Genomic DNA, 16,744 nt, shown 5'->3' on the forward strand with positions numbered 1-16,744 from the left:
AGACTTAGAAGACACGGAGGCTCAGTCCGGGAGGTAAAACATCTACCTAATAAGATTTCCAGAAAGTGAGAACAAATGCAGAATCAGAAGTAAAACAAACAGAGTTTTTTCAGATATTTTTGTTTTCCAGCAGACAGTAGCTGCACCCTTTTTGCAATCTCAGCAGCTGCTGCAGTATTGAGCATGGGTGTCTGAAGGTGCTCACCCTCGGGATGCTCATGTGCCACCTACAATTCCCTCCAAGCCTGCAGAGCAAACAGTAAAGAGTCTCCCGTTTATCGCAAGAGGAAAGGGCAGTGGTCGGATTAGCATATTTGTACAGACAAGTCCAGAGCAACACGCCAAGGCTCAGTGTCTCTCCTCACTTCTGCTTCTGTTTTGTCCTTTAACTGTGCCACCTAGACATCTTGCAAGGGAGCGTGATGGGTATGAGCCAGCTCGAGCAGGGAGCCGGGGTTCTGATCAGGCAGGCTTCCGGGGAGCCCATGCGGATGAGCACGAACCTCTTGGGACACACAGCTCTGAGCGTGCTCCCCTGCCCTGTCCACACCTCCTCTCTCCCCTGAGATGAGAACCAGAAAACCAGAGGGGCCTGGGGAAGGGGCCCTCCCCATGGAGGTGGGCTCAGAGGCGGCAAGGCCAGGCGGGTGCAAGGCCAGGGCAGGGTGGTTCTGGAAGAGCAAGAGGTGTGGGGACAGCATGCTGCCGGAGGCCAGAAAGTTCCTCCAAAGGTGGGAGAGGCCCACAGGCAGGACGCTGTGGACATCCTGGCTGGTAGTTAGAGCTACAAAATCGACCACAATGTGAGCTTTGACAGGCAGGGCGGCCAAGGGCCTGGGCAGTGGCCGGCTGAGGTCTGGCATGCAGAGTGACTGTCTTCCAAGCTGCACCAGCAGGCAGCTCCTTAGCTCTGAACCGGACCCAGAAGAGAGTCAGGGCCAGGCCTGCCCCTCCCCGCACAGGCCCCATGTGAGTTTTACAGGGTCCCGGGCTGCCTCACATAGAGCTCGGGTCTGAGACTCTCCGAGTCACCTTTTATCCCCTCCCAGGCTATGCTCCTGTCACTGGGATGTGCCACCCCGTTCGCAGCTGCACCCTGAACCACGAAGATGGCTTTTCCTCGGCATTCGTTGTAGCGCATGAGACCGGCCACGTGTAAGTGCCTGGCCATGATTTCTGTCTGGGGACAGCCAGGGCTTGGAGAGGATCCCTGGATCCTCTACCCCTCTGCACACTTCCTGGCTGAGAGGGACAGCTGTGTATGACATTCTGTCCAGCACTGCCAGGGCGAGCTCCAGGTCCTCTTCTTACTGAAGGAGCAAATCAAGCGAGAAAGCCTGGAAGACCAAGCAGCTGCTTGGGCCCAGGGAGGCACTGGGGGCCTTGAGCCATTGTTCTATCCAAGCCGGGGAGGGGGGAGGGGCCTCCCCAAATTACAGGAGTCCTGGGGCCCCCCAAGCAGCTCTTCTGCCCAGCCTCTCGTGCCCGACACCTCTGAGCCCCTGCATCTCGCAGCTGGGTGGTGTTGACTGATGGGAGAGACAAGGTTCGTCCTGCCGGTGTGGAGGAGGTGCCCGGGATGCCATGGCCTGGCACATGCCACAGGCATCCCAGAGTCCACAAGACACAGTGGCCCTTGTTGGGGACAGGCTACCTGGGGGGCTGCTGCTGATGCCCCCTCCCCAGGGTAGCTCTAGCAGGCAGGAAACTGGTGGCACCAGCATAGATCAGGCCCTCCGAGTGTGGGGAGTCAGCATTGGCGGAGGGGGCCCCCCAGCTGTCCAGCCAGGCCCCTTTACTCTGCTCCTTGCACAGGCTGGGCATGGAACACGACGGGCAGGGCAACCGCTGTGGTGACGAGGTGCGCCTGGGCAGCATCATGGCGCCGCTGGTGCAGGCTGCTTTCCACCGCTTCCACTGGTCCCGCTGCAGCCAGCAGGAGCTCAGCCGCTACCTGCAGTGAGTACCCGCTCCCCAGGGCCCCGCAGTGACTCCCATCCCCGGCCAACACTAGGGCCCTCCGGCCACAGGCACCAGAGGGCGCTCCCGTCATTGGAGAGCCTGGCCTTGGTGGCAGGTGACACAGCAGCAGTCCTGGGAATGGCAGCCGGGACTCAGGCAGCACACAGAGGGCTGAGTGCAGATGAGCCCACCTTACGGCTCCAGCAAGGGCCTTGGCCAACATCCACTAAAGGCCGCTGTGGTGGGCGCCTGCATGTCCTCACAGCTCCTATGACTGCCTGCGGGACGACCCCTTCGCCCATGACTGGCCGGCGCTGCCCCAGCTGCCTGGGCTGCACTATTCCATGAACGAACAGTGCCGCTTCGACTTTGGCCTGGGCTACATGATGTGCACTGCGGTGAGTGGGCGCCAGGGGCCAGAGGGCAGGACATGGGGACAGACTGGCCAGAGGGCCAGCGGGGCATGCAGGAGTCTGTTGGGGGTCTGCAGAGTTTGGGGGGGGCCTTCCCTGGGCAGGAGGGGACATGGAAAGGCTGAGCTGGGACAGAGTGGTCAGCAAGGAGGAGTCCCACATGCAGAGGCCCAGAGGGGAGGGAGCAGGCACCCAGGGGAGCAGCACCCCATGGCCCCAGGGCTGAGTGCAGGGTGGAGACAGCAATAGCAATGGGGTCCCGAGACCGAGGCAGTGCTCAGAGGTCACTCAGCCACCTTAGAGACGAGAAGCCCACTCTCAGAGCTCGGTCACCAGCAGAGCCTGAGTGGAGCCCAATGGGCTCAGTTCTCAAGGTCAGTGCACCCAGATGTGGCGCTTGTTCCTTGGGATGTGCCGGTGCAGAACCCCCCAAGACAAGCAATAGAAAGGGGTAAAATAGGGAGGGGACAGAGGTGAAGCTGGGACTGGGGGAACTTAGGACCCAAGGGCAGGGCCTGTCTGGGGCCTGGGTGGAGGCATCTGTGGCAGGGAGGTCATGGTGCCCACCTGGCCCTGCAGTGACTGCCCCTTAGAGTACTGTTGCTCCTGCTTGGGCAGAGCGCTGCCCACCGGCTCCCTGGCCAGGTGCTCTGGCTCCCGTCTGCCTGGCCAGACTTTAGAAGGCTGCAGCCTCAGCCTCCAGGACCACGCTCGGCATCTGCTTTTGCATACTCAGTCCTAGAATCTCTGATCATGCAGAACTCACAGCACCCAGGGACCACGCAGACCCAGCACGAGGTGGTCCCTGCCACACCAAGTGACCTGGTGAGCTGCTGGCTCTGTCTTCCAGTTCCGGACCTTTGACCCCTGCAAACAGCTATGGTGCAGCCACCCTGACAACCCCTACTTCTGCAAGACCAAGAAGGGGCCTCCCCTGGACGGAACCATGTGTGCACCTGGGAAGGTGAGCCGGCAGGTGGCGGCTGGAGCAGCCCACCAGGTCACCTGTGGTGATGTCCACACGGGCTCCAGGCCCCCACCAGCTTCTTGCTGCCCATCCAATTACTCCCCACACTAAGAGGCAGTTCAGTGCCTCTGCCACCTTGTGCTTCTGACACCTGCGCTCTCCCCACAACAAAGCCCTGGCATGTGCATGTGCGGGGTGACTGTGGGCCACCTCACCACAAGGACAGCACTAGGGTGCCTGGCCCAGGACAAGATGCAGCCTCTGCACCCCAGGACCTCTGTGATGGCCCCTGTAAGGAAGACTGGTTCCTGGAGGTCACTAGCTGGTCACCCCATGCCCACCTCGAAGCAAGCCACAGAGAGAGGCTCTCTGCTTCCTGCCACTCCCGCCAAAACCCTGTGGCCGCCTCTTTGGGTCTCACCTGGTGCCACTGAGGCCAGACTGGCCACTGGGGGCACCATGGAGTCAGAACAGCCATCAGCCCAGACTTAGACTTATTTTTTTTGTACCAGGGATGGAACTCAAAACCTTGGCGCTTGCCAGGCAGAGGGGACAGGGCGTCCACTGACCCTGGTGTGAACCAGGTGTCACCGGGACGGCTTCCTGTCTTCTAGCACTGCTTCAAAGGACACTGCATATGGCTGACACCCGACATCCTCAAACGGGACGGCAACTGGGGTGCCTGGACCCCCTTTGGCTCCTGCTCGCGCACCTGCGGCACAGGTGTGAAGTTCAGGACGCGCCAGTGTGACAACCCACAGTGAGTGGCCCAGCTCACCCCACCCTCCTGAGTGACAGCGGAAGCCCCGCTGTCCCTTGATCGCAGGCAACCCTTGCCGGCTGTTGCCTGGCAAGGTGGACCGACCTGATCAAGGTCAAGAGCACAAGGTCCAGCCACCTGGGCCCATCCCCAGCCTGGGAGGAAGCTGGGGCTCGAGATGACACTTCCCTGAGTTGCCACCTGCAGACCTGGTCTCCCGATCCCAACCTGCAGTCCATTCTGGACACAGGCTTCCTCTGCTGGGCAAGGGCAGAGAGGGGCAGTGGGGGTCGATCTCCCAGGCTGCTGGGAACCCCAGAAGGCGCTGCTGTGACCATGCAGCAGTTTACAAGCTGGTGAGAGTCAGGGTCAGGAATGGCCCAGGGGGAGTCCACAGCCTCCACCAGATGCCCTGCCTCAGTGCGTCCCCCTGGTCCCTCCTCTGCGGGGCCGTACCCGGGGTCCTGCTGGTCCTCCACCTTGCTTTCTCCCTGGTCCGAGCCCTCGTAGGTGCCAGTGGCCTCCCCTGGCTGCTGCCCTTCCTCCCACTGGTGCTCTTCGCCCGGCCTGGTGCTGGGCAGTACCCCGTGGAGGGGCAGCGCTGGCTGGGGCTGACAGGGCGGGGTGGGCCTTCCAAGGTGCCCAGCAGGTAACCTTAGCTCTGCCTGGCAGACGTTGGGGGAAGGACCTTCATCTCATTTTGGCCTATCCAAAAGATTTGGATTAAAAGGTTTAAAAGATTTTGGGTTATCTGAAAACATTGAAAGGCTGGAATTTCCCACAAAAACTTGAACAGATTTCCAGCTTCCAAACTGGGCCAACACCGGCTGGTGGGCAGTACCTGTACCCTCACCTCTGTGGTACATCCCCCGCCATCTTCCTGGACTGCTGTACATTCACTGACATCAAGGACCCAGCTCAGTCACAGGCCGTCCTGGGCAAGACCAGATGGGAAGAGGGAACCTCGGGTCCCTCCTGCACCTCTGGGTGCTGCTACCCTCACGGGGAAGAGCTCAGGCTGGGGAGTTAGAACCCCGAGAGGCAGCTGGTGGATCAGTCTTATTCCCCAGCAAGCAAGGAAGCTGTGGAAACACAGCCTGGATCCTGCCATGTGAAGAACTCAAGCCACAGGATCCTGCTGCTTGATAACCGCTCTGGGGCGTCCCACATGCCAGGCCCTGCCTCGAGTGCCAGGGGTCTGACTGTGAAGTGGCTTGGCCAGGCTTAGCTGTACCAGGGCTGTGGCTGGGAGGAAAGGCAGGATCTGAAGGCCTGGGCCCCGCCCCAGGCTCAGCATGGGCCCAGGAGGGAGGCCCAGCACACAGGCCTCCCCTGGTCTGGATTCTCTGAGGCCTGAGGCTGGGAATGGCCCAGATGGACAGCGGAGACGCAGCAGGGCTCGGTCACTTTCCCCAGAAGAGGTGATGCCCCATTCCTGAGGCTCAAGGGGTCCCCTAAAATGCCCACCCGAAAGGCAGCTCTTCCCGAGCCAGCAGGCCCTCTGCTTCCTCCTGCAGCCCAGCCAACGGGGGCCGCACCTGCGCAGGCCTGGCCTACGACTTCCAGCTCTGCAACCCCCAGGACTGCCCCGACACCCTGGCCGACTTCCGTGAGGAGCAGTGCCGCCAGTGGGACCTGTACTATGAGCACGGGGACGGCCAGCACCACTGGCTGCCCCATGAGCACCGGGACGGTGAGGCCAGGGAGGGCGGCGGCAGGGCTGAAATCCTCCTGTGCCCAATGTCCTGTGAGGCCACCGGGGCCCCGCTGGGGCTGGGATTTGGGACTGGGGACTGGGCTGCAACCTCAAAGGCACCAGGAGGCTGCTGGGGGAGGCTGGAGGGGTCCAGGCTCCTGCCATCACCACCCCATAGGTGAGCCTCAGTTGCATGGTTGACAGATCCAGGGACAGAAGGTGACCTGTGACCTGCTCTGCCAGGCAGGACTCTCGGCTACCCGTGTCAGAGTCGAGCACTGCTGCGGACACTTGTGGCCGTAATCCCAAGCTCTGGAGGCTGAGGTGGGAGGGCCAGAAGCTCAGGTTCCCCTCGGCAGCATAGTGGGGCAGCATCTCAAAAGGCAGAATGTGGAGGGGGCTGGGACTGTAGCTGGGGAGAAGGTCCTGGTTCAGACTCACTACGAGAAGGAGGAAAAAGACAGGGACAGGGATAGGATGGCATTCTGGCTGAAAAGTCAGGTAACATCAGGCCCGGGGGTGCTTTTGTACACCCCTGGTCCTTGGTTCTAGGACCGCAAGCCTGAAGGAAACCAAACGCCACAAAGGCTTGAACCCTTGTGCAGTGTCATAGCATCTGTGTGCCACCTGCAGGAGACCTGAGGCAGCCTCAAGGGCTGCGAGCTGTGAAGGCAGCCTCGGCCCCACTCCCTTCCCTCCCTGCACCCTGGAGGGCGGGCTGCATGGGCTGGCGGATGGCCCTCCCTGGTGCTTCTCTTGAGAGCAGGCCACTTCCGTTCCAGCCAAGGAGAGGTGTCACCTGCACTGCGAGTCCAAGGAGACTGGGGAGGTGGTGTCCATGAAGCGCATGGTGCACGACGGGACTCGCTGCTCCTACAAGGACGCCTTCAGCCTCTGCGTGCGTGGGGACTGCAAGGTGAGTGCCACGGTCCCTGCCCTCCCCGCCCACAAACACACACACAGGCCAAATATCTGATAGAGCGCCTCAGACACAGGCAGCGCTCAGCAGGAGTCACTCTCCTCCTCCAAGTCTGGGTCTCACCCCTGAGGGTGTCAAGGAACCCCTAGGGCGTAGGGGGTATCATTTCCAATATTCTGGTCCCACGGTGTCTTGGTTACTTTTCTTTTATTGCTGAGACAAATCGGCCTCCACCCACAATGAAGGAAGGAAAGTTTATTTAGCTTACAGTTTGTGGAAGTTTCAGTCCATACTCAGCTGGCCCCAAGGCGGGGTGACAGGCATAAGGGCAAAACCGCTCAAGGCAGAGCCAGAGCAGAGGGGCAGAGCAGGCCTCTTCTCCACCCCCCTCCAAGGTCAGTGTAGCACTCACACAACCTCTGTGCCCTCCTCTTACACAGGCTCAGAATGTTTACAAAGGAGGCAACCTGGCTCCCTGCTGAGTCTCTTAGTTAAACTTCTAAATTGCTCAAGTTGACACAATGTATCAACCACCTCACAAGCTCAGCCTGAATTCTTGCTGTGCCCCACTGATTCTGATGCATGAGAGGCACAGGTGAAGCGTGCCTGGCGGGTCACCTCCAGTTACCCCACTGTAAACTGACAGTGTTGCAACCAAAGTGATACTGAACCCTGTGAACCTCCTGGGACCTCAGCATAGCAATGCCACACTCCATGGGGTGTCGTGCTCCCTGACCAGGGTGAAAGGGATGACAGGGGCTGCAGAAGCTGCTACTGGCCAGGCAGGGTCAGAGTCTGGTCACCAGCCCAGCGAAAGGTCAGAATTCCACCAGAAAGTGAGGCTGGGACTGTCTGTACATCCGTGGCTTCTCCTGTGTGCTGTCACAGAGAATAACCATGGGTAATCAGGGCTTTGGTGCGAACCCACACCCCTGGAAGCAGGGTACACCTCTGCTGGAGCTGAGTGGACAGGACAGTGGGTCGCAGGTGTCCAGACCTGACGCCTTCCTTCCTGAGACAGGCACACCATGGGGTGGGGCGGCGGAGAGCCCCGGAGCAAGACGGAGGAGAGGCATGGGGCACAGCAGTGCTCCCGGGCTGCTCACACTTGTGCTCCAGCAGGGCCACAGCAGGGCGGCCACCCAGCGGGCTGTGGGACAGCGAAGCCAGGACTCAGGGGAACACAGCAAGCCAGCACCACTGAGAGGCACTGCTTACTTACGGCTGTTATTACTTACGGTTTCCAGGGAGGACACAGCACACCACACAGGGTCACCTGCAGAAGCAGCATGCAGGGGGAGCCGGGACCACAGCCCTGAGCGGGTTTCCTTGGAAATACCAAGCCCACAGCCGAGGGAGGGCCTTTGAATGCCCCCGGCCAGCTGAGGGTTACTTGGAGCCTCCCGTTGTCTGGAGTGGGATAAAGAGGTCACCAGGCTGCAGAGCAGGGAGTGTGTGTGTGCAAGGTGCACCCGCCTGAGCCCTGCTCCTAGAGCCGAGGCTGGCCCTGGAGGGGTGCTTCTCCCCGGCTGGGGAGGTTTGCAAGATGCCTGAGCATCCTAGGATTCAGGGAATTTTAAAAAAGAAATAATACAGACAATCAGCATAGGACACATCTTAGCAGCTGTGAGTGTGATCACGGAGCTAACCGAGAGGCCAGAATCCTAGGGCAGCTGTTCACTGGGTGTGGTTATAATTTCAGTCTTGGTATTGATACTGGTGACTCAAGAAGAATAAGCTAAACATTTTATATCTTAATGGGGTGATTTTGATAGATAAAAGCAAGATATATATAAAAGGAGCCAGAAAGGAAACGGGAAATCAGATGAATTTATCAGTCCTGACAATACATGTGCGTGTGAAACTTGTCTTTTAGAAGAATCTAATACTGGTAAAAATAATAATACTTAAGTGAATGCTGTCAGTCAGAGAAGATTGACACACAGTGACTCGGAAGTTACAAGGGAGAAGACAGCAGAGATGTGAGCGGAGAATAAAGACACACACACAGAGCGGGGAAATCAAGAGAGAAGCATTAACGGAGGCCAGTTGGGGTCATTTTGTTTTAAAAGGCCATAATTTGATACCTTGATAAAACTAATAACCTGCCACCAAATATGTCATCCAGAATCTGCTACAAAAAAGAGAAATGTTGAAGTAAGCTGGCTTCCCCGTGCCCCTGGGGTATAGACACAGTGGTAGACAATGCCAGGAGCTCGCCACGGACAGACGCCCCCAAGCCAGAGCCTCGGTGACAGGCAACGCGCCTGACACGAGCCAGCCTGACTTCCTTTTGTTTTTTTCCTGTTGCTGTCACAAAATACTCAAGGCTGGGTAGTGTCTGGAGAGAACAGCATTGTTTAGCTCATAGCTCAGACTGAAAACCCAGGACCGGGCAGTCCTGTTGGTTCAGTGACAAGTGTCCCCCGACCGAGTCACAGCTCCACAGAGAAGGGCAGAGGAGGCGGGGCATAAGTGGGCTCGTTTTGTAACAACCTGCTCTTGGGACAGCCGTGTCACCCTAAGACCAGCGCTAGCCCCTCCGCGCTGTGCACCATCTCGGGCCCCTGCACCCCAAAGCCTCCAGTGCAGCATCCCAAGGCCCAAGCATCAGCACATGAACCAGGGCGGGGGGCCACACTCAGGCCACCCACGTCTGAACCACGGCACGAGTGCCACACAGACAGAAACCACCATGCCCAAACCCTCTCCAGTGACAAGCAAGGTCCTTTTGACTGTGATTCTTGGCCACATCCTGATTTCAGAAGTGATAAAAGATGGAAGAAATCAAGGACCTCAGCCTTGCAACAATCCTGGCTACTCTAATGCAGCAGAGCATCGAACGCCCCATGTCACAGATTTGGGGACAAACTTGAGTTGACGGATGCACCCTAGAAGACCATCCCACAAAGGGCCCTGGGAGTCAGCCCAGGCTGCAGTGCCATAAGAGACCAATGCTTTGGGGTCTCATTATCATAACATTTCCCTTGGGCAAAAATCGTTTTCCCAAGAACCTCTTCAGCAAATATGAATATGTTCAGCTAGGTGTGGCACACACCTGTCATCCCAGAACTCAGGAGGCTGAGGCAGGAGGATCGCTGTGAGTTTGAGGCCAGTGTGGGCTACAGAGGGAGTTTGAGGCTATTCTGCATAGGAAGGCCCTGTCTCAAAAGAAAAAAAGAAAAAAACCCAAAACATAAGTATGTTCATCTTGATCATTTCACATCCCGGACACTTCCAAAATTAAGTCAAAAAGCTTAAATAAAGCTAAGCATCACACAACCTACATTTCCAATGTCTTGGGAGGCCAAATAGGAAGGCTGCAAGTTCAAGTCCAGGCTGGACAAATTAGCAAAGCTCTGTCTCATCACAGTAGAAAGGGATGGGTAGTTCAGTGGTACAGCACCGTGGGTGTGTTGGTTTCTCTTCTCTCCTTGCTGAGACAAAATACCTGACACCCAAAATAAATGGAGGAGAGGTTTGTTTGGCTCACAGTCTGTGGAGGTTTCAGTCCATCATCAGCTGGCTCCAGGGCGGGGTGCTGTGGCAGAGGAGAAACAGTTCACGACAGCAGAAGGCAGCCAACGGGGGAGCAAACAGGAAGGAGCACGGACAGGATTCTGGCTCTGATACTGTATGCAGGCCACATCCACTTGGGTGTGGTACTCACACCCATAATCCCAGCGTTGGACCATGGATTTCACGAACTCCAGGAACCCGCCCCCATGACCATGAGGCTTTGGGGGACATCCAGACACAAACCATAACACTGGCTTCAATCCCCAATACTGAGAAGAAAAAAAAAAACAACCTTGTGAAACTACAGACTCACGAACCACAGATTATGAATTTCTATCCACGGATTCAAAAATGACGAGTCAGTCACCACTCTGCAGCCCTTTCATGGTCTCGAGTCCCTCACTCAAGTCTCTATAAGACAAAAGTCAGAAATCAGAGAGCAGACAGGAGAGGCTGGGCATGTAGCTCAATGACAGAGCATTTTCCTAGTCCAGATTGCAGTCCAGATTCAACCCCAGCGTCAAAGACAAAAACAAAACCACTCAAAGGAAAGGAAGTCTCTCCAGAGGTGGTGACAGTGGAGTCTTTAAAGGAGACCTGGCTGGGGATTTAGCTCAGTGGCATAAACGCCTTCCTTGCAAGTGTGCGGTCATGAGTTCAATCCCTGGTACTAATAAAAACGAAAAAGACCAAGAAAAGAAAACTGAGCTAAAGGAGACCTGGATTTGAGCCTCCTAACAGCCAGAGCAAAGAGGGAAGCCTGCATTTTGGTCTCTTCTCTGGGATGGCCAGGAGGACCGAAAGGCTCAGTCGGCTCCTCTCTGCTGAGCACCCCAGAAGTGGCCCCACAGACTGCACACTGCGCCCTTGCCCTCATCAAGCCCTTGGGCTGTGCACAGGAACAGAGCCTCATTTGTCCTCATCTCTGCTGGCCAGCTCCCTGCAAAGCACCATCCCCACTCCGTGCAACCATTTTAGTTCCTGGCGTGGCAGCATGTTGAGGGTTTAGCTGAAGAGTGAGCACAGAAGTGTCCATGTGGAACCTGACACCTGTAGACAGAATAAACAGACCTTGTACAGCTGCGAGCGGAGTGGAACGCACAGTCTAGACAATGCCTCTGGTGGGAGCCACTCGGGCTGCCTTGGCGATGCAAGTGGTGAGATGGGGCAAGGGCAGGGCTCCAATCACAGCCTCCAGGACAGAGGGGTCTGGGGCGTCTGGGCCAGGGTAGCCGCAGGCCCTGAGCTCCTGGTTCCTCAGATGCCCAGGAAGGCGATCGTGAACCAAGGAGGAGGTTGGGAGAGTTGTATTGGAAACTAGGAGAGAAGCTCCTGGATTCCAAGAGGGGCCTGCGGTGGGTTGGTAACTGGTGGTCAGCATAAACACTGGACTGAACCATCGTGGTGCTGAGTGTGGGTGGCCCCAGGGGAGCTGGGACCTTGTTGCTGAGAATGGCTGTGGTTCAGTTTGGGGGAGCTCTGGTCCTTCCAGTGAGCATCACTTCCTGGCTCCAGAGGGGAAGATGTGTGCTGTTTAATCTCTAGGAGAAGCTTGTTGCACTGGCTTCCTGATACGAACTTGGCTGTTATCACCGGAGGAGCTTGGGTCCTTGCTGTCACTGAGGCTGGGTGTGGCACTTTTAAGGGAAGCCCTGGTCCTTATTTTGAGTGTTGCTTTCTGGCTCCAGTGCAGATCCCTTGGCTGCTGGCACAGATCCTTCATCCCATTGGTGCGGTTTCCAGCTTCCACCACTGACCCTTGGGCCTTCCCAGTGCAGATCTGTGTAACAGACTTGCATGAGTCATTGTCATGGGCTCCAGGCCTCCAGCTGGACTCATGGGGGGCATTGCCATGGGCTCTAGGTCTTCAGGTGGCCTCATGCAGGTTATTGCCATGGGATCTAGGCCCTCAGCTGGATTTTCTAGGTCTAGTATATGGACAGATTTCCTGCACTTTCTTCGTATTTGACTCCCTGGGTGACCGTTATTAATGATCCTGTATATAATGTGTCCTGTATGTAATTGTTCTCCCTGCAACTGCTGAGCACAACAGGCCCCAAGGGGGTGGCCACGTGGTCACTCAATCTCGACCCACCTACAGATAAGCAGAGCCAGGAATGGCTTCACTGTTCAGTGGCCGCCTAACGCAGGTGGCTCTGTGGATTTGGAATCACCAATGGGTCTCTGGCTTTCTAACTCGGTTCTTCAACAGTTTCCTTTAAACTGGGATTTTAGAGAAAAAACTAGGTATTTTACATTTTAAATTCCTCAAAACTTGGGAGTGTGGCAGGGGGTGGGCTGTGCCCCTGCTGCTGGGCGAGTCCACTTTCGGTTCCTTGGTATGGCGGGTTGCCCAGCTCTGTCTCAGGCCTGAGCTGCTTCGCTCACAAGCTAACTAAAAACCTACACCTGGGCAGTCTCAGGCACGGGACCCCATTTTGCTGAACAACAGTGTCCAGTAGGTCATGCTTTCCAGAGAGGTAAACGGAAACACAGGAGGGCTCCTGGGGATTGCATCTCCCTTGTGAGAAGTTCCAGGAAGAGACACGCAGCCCATAGGCTGCAGGAGGACACAGACGCTGGGTAGGGAGGGCCCTGGAATCCCACGAGGCCAGGGCACAAGTGAGGAGAGCGTCTCAGGTGCTTCCTGTCACCCTCCCCTGCAGAAGGTGGGCTGTGACGGGGTGATCGGCTCCAACAAGCAGGAGGACAAGTGCGGCGTGTGTGGCGGGGACAACACCCACTGCAAAGTGGTCAAGGGCACCTTCACGAGGTCTCCCAAGAAGCTCAGTGAGTGGGCGGCACCCTGGGGCCCTTCTTGCACGGGTGGGTGTGGCTCAAATCACCCTTGGGCTCCAGCTGGGTTCCTGGGGGCTGGTGGCCGGATACAGGGAGGGTCCTGGGCTGGCTGCTGCCATGGTGGGCACAGAGGAGGGAGACCACAGGGTCGGATGGCCTTGCTGGTTGGGCCTTAGAAGTCTGCATCGGAGATCAGGGGCCGTGCAGGGCACCTTCCCTTAACCACCAGGATGCCAACTTGTCTGTCCCCACTCCGTCCCTCTGTCCCGCTGCTAGCCAGGTCTCAGTAGGGATCCCTGGGCTGTTGGTCTGTCCTAGCAGGGCTGCAAGTTAGAGCTGGAGACCTGGAGGGCTCCTGGCTCTGTTACTGCATGTTTCGGTACTATGATGAAATTCCTGAGACTGGGAAACTTGGGAAGGAATCTGTGTGGCTCACAGTTCTGGAAGCTGGAGGTCCATGTCCGGGGAGGGCCCCTGATTTCATCACCGCATGGCAGATGGCAGCACTGTGGCAGAAGCAAGACTGAGATGACAGGGCCACGGGGAGGGGCCAGAGTGACCGCCCGTGAGGTTCTGCCTCTGGAGGGCCAGCCCCTGAGCAGCACTGACCTGGGCCACACTCCCCAGGCCCATGCTGAGCTGGCCTCCACCTGGCCCTCAGCTCTCTGGACACACCTGCAGTGGCCAGCTACAGCTCTGTGCCTCAGCTGGTCCATCTGTGACTGCGCAGAGGCCACGTGGTTGGCCTCCCTTAGGAGAAGGCCCTGGGGCAAAGGTGCAGGTCTTTGCTGGGAATTGTACGCTGGGGAGGCCTCCTAAGGCAGGCGCTCAGCACTGGACTCTCCAGAGCCCACCAGGGTGCAGGGGCTGTGGAAGTTTGTGGACAACAGGCCGAGCAGAGGCCTCCAGTCCGCCATGGTATTGTGGACTCACATGTGTCAGGACTCAGGCTGGGTTCCCACCTGAGTGTCCAGGGGAGGAGACCAGCCAGGAGGGCACCTGGGATCTGAAGGGGAGCAGAGAGGCGAGTCAGGCAGCGTCCAGCCCTGGGCTGTGGCCACACCCCGACCCAGTAGCTTTTGTTGTCCCACTCTGATGGGCTTCCGAGGCCCTGGAGTGACAGCAGCGTCTGGAAACCACAGTGAGGCGAGGCCCTGCTCCCATGGTCCGCATCCAGCCGCCCCTCCACTGCCCTCTCCTCCTTTCCCATCCCCTCCTCTCCTCACTTAGTGTTGTCTTCCTGCACCTGAACAAAGGTTACATCAAGATGTTCGAGATCCCCGTGGGAGCCAGGCACCTGCTCATCCAGGAAACAGACGCCTCCAGCCACCATCTGGGTGAGTCTGGGGACCCGCCTGGCCCAGCATCTCTGGCACTGACTCTTCAGGCACGGGCCGGGCAGAGGTCTAGGCGAGGAGTCTGGCCGGAGCCGAGCGAGCCCAGGCTATCAGGGGAGGCCACAGCCACGCATCCCCTGTCCTTCTGCCTGGCGCCCGCTGGACTCATCACCCAATGGGGAAGCCAGGCTTTGCGGTCAGGGCTTCCCTGGCAGTGGTTCCTGTGGGCCACACCCCTCCACACTGCCCTCTGCCAGGCAGGCAGGTCCTGGGCAGCGTCCCCGTCACACCAACCCGGCCAGCAGAGCCACCTTGCAAGGCTGCGTCCTCCTGTGTTGAGGTATTTTACTCTGTGTTGATGTCCCCAGAGCCTTGTGCGCACTCCGAACCCACCGAAGCCCTGGTGCAGCACCTGTAGCCCATTATTTTAGATTTAAGAGAGTCCTCCTGAAATGGGGACTTTTGACCTCTCTTGAAGACCAGACGGTTCTCCGGCCCTGGGTGCCTGGGAGGCCTATCCCAGTCACAGTGCCTGACAGCACAGCCACTCAAGGGGACAGGGCTGGAGTTGGCAGGAACGGTGCAGTTGGAGGCCTGCCACGGGGTCAGGAGCTCAGCATGCGGCAGCCAGGAGACAGAAGAGAGGGGCTTCGGAGAGGAAGAGGCACCTTCCGTGTCCAGCTGTAGTGACCAGGCTCCACCCCCAACGGCAGTCCAGGGTGGGTGTGGGGCAGCCACCACCCAAAGGCCTGGGTCTGGAGCACACAGCTGGGGGACATCCACCTCCAGACCATCTGTGCTTCCCTTCCAAGGCATCTGGGGCAGCCCCTCGTGGGGTCCCTTCCCCAGCCTGAGTCACCCCTCACCCACCTCCGTCCATCCTTGGGAGGAGCCAGGCTTGGCAGGGGTTTCTGGCCTGCCACAGGGAGCCACCCCACCCGTGCATAATAAACCCATCCATGTCTTCAGCATGGCCTCCCTTGTCACCGTCCAAGAGGGAAGGAAGGCTGCAGCTCTGCCCTTGCCTTAGACAACCCGAAGTGAATTCCTAGACAGACAGACAGACACTGTGTTGTGGGAACCACAGGTCCCAACACTGGGGCTGAGGGAAGTCTTCACGATGTGGACAGAAGCGCAGGGGGCTTGGGCAGGAAATGCTATGCTGGATGGCAGCCTGTCTGGGGCCCCCCAACATCCACCTCTGCTGCAGAGAGTGGGGCTTCGGGGGCCACGTGGCTTTCCTAGACAGTCGGTGGATGCCCAGGGGCCTGTGTGGGGCATCACGTCACCAGTGGGTGGAAGCCACTGCTTTGCAGCAAGGTGCTTGTCACTTCCCACATGAAGCTCACCAGGCCCTCCTGGCCCTGTGCCTCTGTTTCCAGGGGAGGCTCCCTGCCGCCCTGGCCTGGAGGATTCCTCCTGCTGCGATGAGCAGGCAGGCTTAGAAAGGTTGATTCGAGCCCATAGTCCAGTGGCCACAGTGGGAGCCATAGTCATATCTCCAGCTGGGGGCCTGGTGGGCCAGGGTCCCACATTCTCTTGTAGGGCACGACCCCAGCGACCACAGAACATGCCCACAAGGGCCAGCTGAGGACCAGGCCTTCATCATGGTGGGGGGAGTCACCCCAGCCTCTATGTGCCTCTGGCCAGTGCTGTGCATTACAACGCTGCTTCCCCAGAGCCTGCAAGCCCCTGAGGCCTGGTGGGGACAGGCTCCAGGCTGGGCCCAAGGTCCGGGCAACGCCATGCAGGCTCCACCGAGAGACTGCAGCAGGAGTGGCTCCCGAAGCGGTTTGGGCTGTTGACAGCACAGACTGAGCCTTGGCAGAGGGCAGCGGGGAGAGATGAGGGGTGCTGCTCCCACGGTGACCCCCAGCTGCCCAAAGTAGTGCGCCCCTCTGAAGCCCCACAGTGGGCCTGGGTCCTGCTTTCCAGTAACCGTGGTGGGGCGGGGGGGCTCCCTTTTGTCATTCTCAGCCGTCAAGAACCTGGAGACAGGCAAATTCATCTTAAATGAAGAGAACCACCTGGACCCCAATTCCAGATCCTTCATCGCCATGGGCGGGGAGTGGGAGTACAGGAACGAGGAGGACAGGGAGACCCTGCAGACCATCGGCCCGCTGCGGGGTCCCATCACCGTGCTGGTGAGCAAGGGTTCGCCCAGTGCAAAAGGACAGGGGCTGGGGCTCCCCGAGTGCTTCAAGCCGTGCTCTGAACAGCCCCTTGGGCACGCTCTGTTCTCCTGGCTCCAGGGCCAGAAACTCATGAGGCCATATGTCGGGGCTGTGGTGCTGCGCCCACCCTGGGGACACTGGTGACCTGGGCAGGGACTGCTCTGAGAGCTTTGGCTTCTTCGTCTGAATGACATTCAC

At 58.3% G+C, this 16,744-nt stretch overlaps 1 protein-coding gene across 4 annotated transcripts in view; it reads left to right on the forward strand.

Moving 5' to 3' along the window:
- Adamts2 (ADAM metallopeptidase with thrombospondin type 1 motif 2) overlaps nucleotides 1-16,744 on the forward strand; it is a 187,995-nt gene that overhangs the window by 156,244 nt on the left and 15,007 nt on the right. For all 4 annotated transcript variants that reach the window (XM_063230484.1, XM_063230483.1, XM_063230485.1 and 1 more), the window contains 10 exons: nucleotides 1,050-1,155; nucleotides 1,816-1,959; nucleotides 2,228-2,360; nucleotides 3,226-3,339; nucleotides 3,957-4,102; nucleotides 5,620-5,795; nucleotides 6,581-6,714; nucleotides 12,903-13,026; nucleotides 14,292-14,372; nucleotides 16,350-16,516. In XM_063230484.1, the coding sequence (XP_063086554.1) occupies nucleotides 1,050-1,155; nucleotides 1,816-1,959; nucleotides 2,228-2,360; nucleotides 3,226-3,339; nucleotides 3,957-4,102; nucleotides 5,620-5,795; nucleotides 6,581-6,714; nucleotides 12,903-13,026; nucleotides 14,292-14,372; nucleotides 16,350-16,516 (1,325 nt within the window). The remainder of the gene's footprint in view (nucleotides 1-1,049; nucleotides 1,156-1,815; nucleotides 1,960-2,227; nucleotides 2,361-3,225; nucleotides 3,340-3,956; nucleotides 4,103-5,619; nucleotides 5,796-6,580; nucleotides 6,715-12,902; nucleotides 13,027-14,291; nucleotides 14,373-16,349; nucleotides 16,517-16,744) is intronic.

This window comes from Cavia porcellus, unplaced genomic scaffold (genome assembly GCF_034190915.1).
Source record: "Cavia porcellus strain 051 isolate PalLab524CR breed Dunkin Hartley unplaced genomic scaffold, mCavPor4.1 scaffold_19, whole genome shotgun sequence".
NCBI classification, from domain to species: Eukaryota; Metazoa; Chordata; class Mammalia; order Rodentia; family Caviidae; genus Cavia; species Cavia porcellus.